The 4,064-nt window shown below is 38.1% G+C and overlaps 1 protein-coding gene across 1 annotated transcript in view; it reads left to right on the top strand.

Moving 5' to 3' along the window:
- The window catches only part of PSME4 (proteasome (prosome, macropain) activator subunit 4), a gene marked incomplete at both ends in the record, with an annotated part of 15,346 nt that overhangs the window by 7,689 nt on the left and 3,593 nt on the right, over window positions 1-4,064 (top strand). Inside the window, 6 exons of the mRNA XM_008942896.1 lie at window positions 428-497; window positions 1,225-1,350; window positions 1,697-1,849; window positions 2,613-2,717; window positions 3,563-3,654; window positions 4,042-4,064. The exon at window positions 4,042-4,064 is cut by the window's right edge and continues 127 nt beyond it. Coding sequence (XP_008941144.1) covers window positions 428-497; window positions 1,225-1,350; window positions 1,697-1,849; window positions 2,613-2,717; window positions 3,563-3,654; window positions 4,042-4,064 — 569 coding nt within the window. The remainder of the gene's footprint in view (window positions 1-427; window positions 498-1,224; window positions 1,351-1,696; window positions 1,850-2,612; window positions 2,718-3,562; window positions 3,655-4,041) is intronic.

The raw sequence follows: 4,064 nt of genomic DNA, 5'->3' as shown, positions 1-4,064 counted from the left end.
AAGCCCTGTGGGAAATTAAATAATGTTAGCTACATTTAATTTTTCTTAATTGAAGCAACAACAGAAATGTATTTTGTGCTTTATGCACCTTGCTTGTTTTACTGCTGCTGGGTGGGGGTTTTTTGTTGGTTTTATTTTCTGTGTCTTTTTGGGTTCCATAAGCATGTATTTCATGTGTCTGTTTAACTGCTGGTTTTAAAATGAATTATGCATGTTTGAAAATCATTTAGTTATGAAATGCACAGAGGATTCTTGCTAGTAATTCTAGATGACTTACTGTAGCAAAACCTTTATGATAACATGTTATGTTCATTTTCTTTGAAGTTTTGGTCTTTTGGAGTTGATAAATCCCATTTAATATAGAGAGTATAGAAATATTTATTCTTACTTGGAAAGGTGTTATTGGTTTGTTTGTTTTTTTCCCCAGAACAATGACAGTTTATGCTCCAGTTGAGCATCAGCCAAAGCTTGGGCGGCGGAGAGATGAGCTGACAGAGGTAAGAGTTTCAGTGTGTTTCAGTTAGGTGGGGTTCTTTTTTGATACTACTTCTCCTTTCTTTTTTCAATATTGCCCACAGATTACCCTGGAGATTTCCCTTCTCTCTCTTAACCAAAATATTGCTTGCCGTTCAGAGAGTGCTTGCACAAAACATGAGGAAACACTTTGTTTTGCTTGACTCCAAAATATGATAGAGATTGAACTTGACTGTGCAGTTCCCTGGCTGTGTGGATGTAGTTGTGTTTTTAACAAGCAATAAGTTGTAACTGTTCTGAAACCTATATACCCACCAGACATACTCCTATTTTTCTACCTCATTTTTGTACTTACTGTGTTGGTGTAGAGGAAGAAATGACTCTTTTAATGTGTTGTAGCTTCTCTGTTGGAGATCGTGGAATAATTGTATTAATGAGCACTTTCTTGTTCCCTTTTGAATCTTTGTCAGAGTTCAGAGTGAGGTAATTGATGGCAGTGGGAATGACTACTCTGTAGGGGTTGTGCTAGTGAAAGGAAAGACAACCCAGAGTCATTAATGACAATAAAAATCAGAAGTCCTGCAGAACATTACCCAGTGTTCCTTATAAACTGAGGGGGGAAATGGCTGACAGAGGCATGATTTTTGCCAAAAATGGAATTAAAATGAAAAATGGGAATTTGAAAGATTGGGATATCACTGTAACAAGTAAGCACCTTAATGCTAGTTCTTTTTTTTATACCTGTTACAGGCAGAACAAATCATCTATGATCACTTTTCTGATCCCAAGTTTGTTGAGCAGTTAATAAAATTTTTGTCTTTAGAAGACAGAAAAGGAAAAGACAAATTTAATCCTCGCAGATTTTGCCTCTTCAAGGTAAGCAGAGTTCAGTAACTGAATTGCTTCCATTTTCTAGGTAATTATCCAAGTGTGGAAAAGCCACATGCTCCTTGGCTTATACCCCACTGTTGCAAGTTGATTTTTAAATCAATGCTGCTATGATTAATCCTATTAATCCTCTCTTCTGATTAACTACTTAGGGAGCCACATTCAGAGTAATATAAAAGTACATAGGACACCTGTCTATAGTTCTTACAAAGGCAGAGTAATTTCACTTTCTGCATATTCAGTTCTCAAGCACTTCATGGTCTTAAGTTTTTCTCACAAAGACTCTGGTTTGGAAGGCTAATTACTGAAGACACTTTTGCATCTTGTTTTACAGGGCCTTTTCAGAAACTTTGATGATGCCTTCTTGCCAGTTCTCCAGCCCCATTTAGAGCAACTTGTGGCAGACTCCCATGAAAGCACCCAGAGATGTGTAGCTGAAATTATAGCTGGTTTAATAAGAGGCTCTAAACACTGGACGTTTGAGAAGGTGCTGAAGTAGTTTATTGGAGTGATCCATGCAAGGAATAAGTTTAAATTCTTAAAAAAAATGTATGAAGTGGAGGGGTTTTAGTGTGTCACCTGTGTCCAGGAAAGGACTGGAAACTGTTGCAACACTTAGTGCTCCATGCCAAACTTTGAACACAATTCAGAGCTTGATTTGGTGCCTCTGTAACACTGTGCATTGGTAAAATGTGTCAAGATAAAAACTAAGAACAGTTTGCTAGTAAGGAGATAGAAAATCTGATGAGGTTTGTACTTTCCAGTTGGAGTAAGTGCTGATGTCCACCTTAAGCTCTTACAGCTTTATTTAGTCTACACCTAGCTGTCTGTATTACCTGTAAATGAATTTCTATGCTGGAAAATAATTCTGGGAGAATTGTTTCCTTAATAAAAAATAAAATCAGGGATGAGGGAGAAGTCCTTGGGGTGTACAAGACTGCTGTCCTACCAAAAGCAAAGCATATGCAGTCTCTGATAGAACTGCACTTAAAGCTCCTTGAAATTCTCCTTGAAAATGGTGTGTATGTACTCCACAGTATTTCTAAACACCTTGTAAGGTTTCAGGAATCAACTTAATTTCATTTCCATCTATTGGTATTTGTTTCCCTTTAAAAATACCGTACTGGAGCTGCTTCCCCAATCAGTCTTGTTTTTCCATAATTGGAAAAGATGGAAGGATTTGGGCTCACCTTGGCCATTTTGTCCCTCAATGGACAACAACTCTTGTCCTTTGCCTTCTTGCTGAGCAGGTGGATAAACTTTGGAAGCTCCTCTGCCCCTTGCTTCGAACAGCTTTGTCCAACATCACAGTGGAAACGTATAACGACTGGGGCACGTGCATAGCAACCTCCTGTGTGAGTACCCCCTTCTCACTCCTGTAAAGCTCTGTCCAGGTGCCCAAGTTTTACAGACAGCCTGTAAATAAGAGCTTTATGAGCAGAGTAGTTGGGTTTATTTCACCAGCTGAAACTGAGAACTGCAAATACAGTATAAAAATAACATCCATTAAAAATCTCGTAGGTTTTTGAGAGACTTTGTTCTCTTCTGCTCTTTACAGACAAATATAGTATTTTAGAAACTAAAGAGTTTTCTTCAGTATTTTCAGTATTATGTAGTTTTCTTAAGTATTTTAGAAAGAGCTGCATAAGGTTGGTGGGTGATGTTAGTGTGTGTGCTTGCTACATATTTGATTTTTGTGGGAGTTTTTGCACTCAGGGTACACATTTATTCTTGCTTTAAAAGTGTGCAGCTTAGTGTTTGGCTGTGAAAACTACAACTCAAGTTATCTTCTAACATAAAGTAAGATTTCTGTACACTGGGATGACAGGGTAATAATTTACCCTGATGTTCAGACACCACAGCCACAGACATCTTGGATCAGTAATTCTTTGAAATCACTCAGCAAAATTCAGCAGTTTGTCAGCCAGAACCCTGGCAAATTAATTAGCAAAACTCAGATATGATTATTCATAGGTGTTAAAAATGGAGCTAAAACTCTTTCTTATTCCTATCATTGTATTTACCAAATAACTAAAACTGTGTATAGTTTCATTGGGGTTCATTGTGAGAAGATACTGAACTTAATAGAGTAAACTCAATGGATGCAAAAAAACTGTCAAAATTTTCTTGTTTATACATCATTTACATTAAAAATAAACATCCCCCATTTGCTCACTGCTCTGGTACTTGCTTATTTCAGGAGAGCAGAGATCCCAGGAAGCTGCACTGGTTATTTGAGCTGCTGTTGGAATCTCCATTGAGTGGTGAAGGAGGCTCATTTGTAGATGCATGGTAAAGTCCATTTTAACTGTTACATTGTGGCTGAGGAAAGGAAGTGAGACACAGATATAATGTACTGAGAGCATGTTGTGCCAGTGGGCTTGCAGGAGCAGGGAAGAAAGTGCTGCTTTCCAGCTAACTTTCCCCATGCAATAGCAGTTTCTTCATTATTATTTTAAGGTGATTGAACCTACTTAACAGAATATGAAAGTTTGGAGCTGGCACAGCAGCAATCCTGTTGTTTTATTCTGTAATTTTTACCTGTCTTTGTGAGCAGCTCACACAGAGACACTTCTATGGTGTAGACATAGGGAAAGCATCCCAAAACAGGGCTCGTAGGGGACTGGGGGAGGGAGGAACAATTTTGTATGACTAAAGATGAGCTGTTCTGATTTCTAGCCGACTCTACGTCCTGCAAGGTG

The sequence above is a fragment of the Merops nubicus genome, unplaced genomic scaffold, assembly GCF_000691845.1.
Source record: "Merops nubicus isolate BGI_N331 unplaced genomic scaffold, ASM69184v1 scaffold1376, whole genome shotgun sequence".
Lineage (NCBI taxonomy): Eukaryota > Metazoa > Chordata > Aves > Coraciiformes > Meropidae > Merops > Merops nubicus.
Note: the sequence above shows the minus strand (reverse complement) of the source record. Positions and strands in the feature narration are given on the sequence as shown.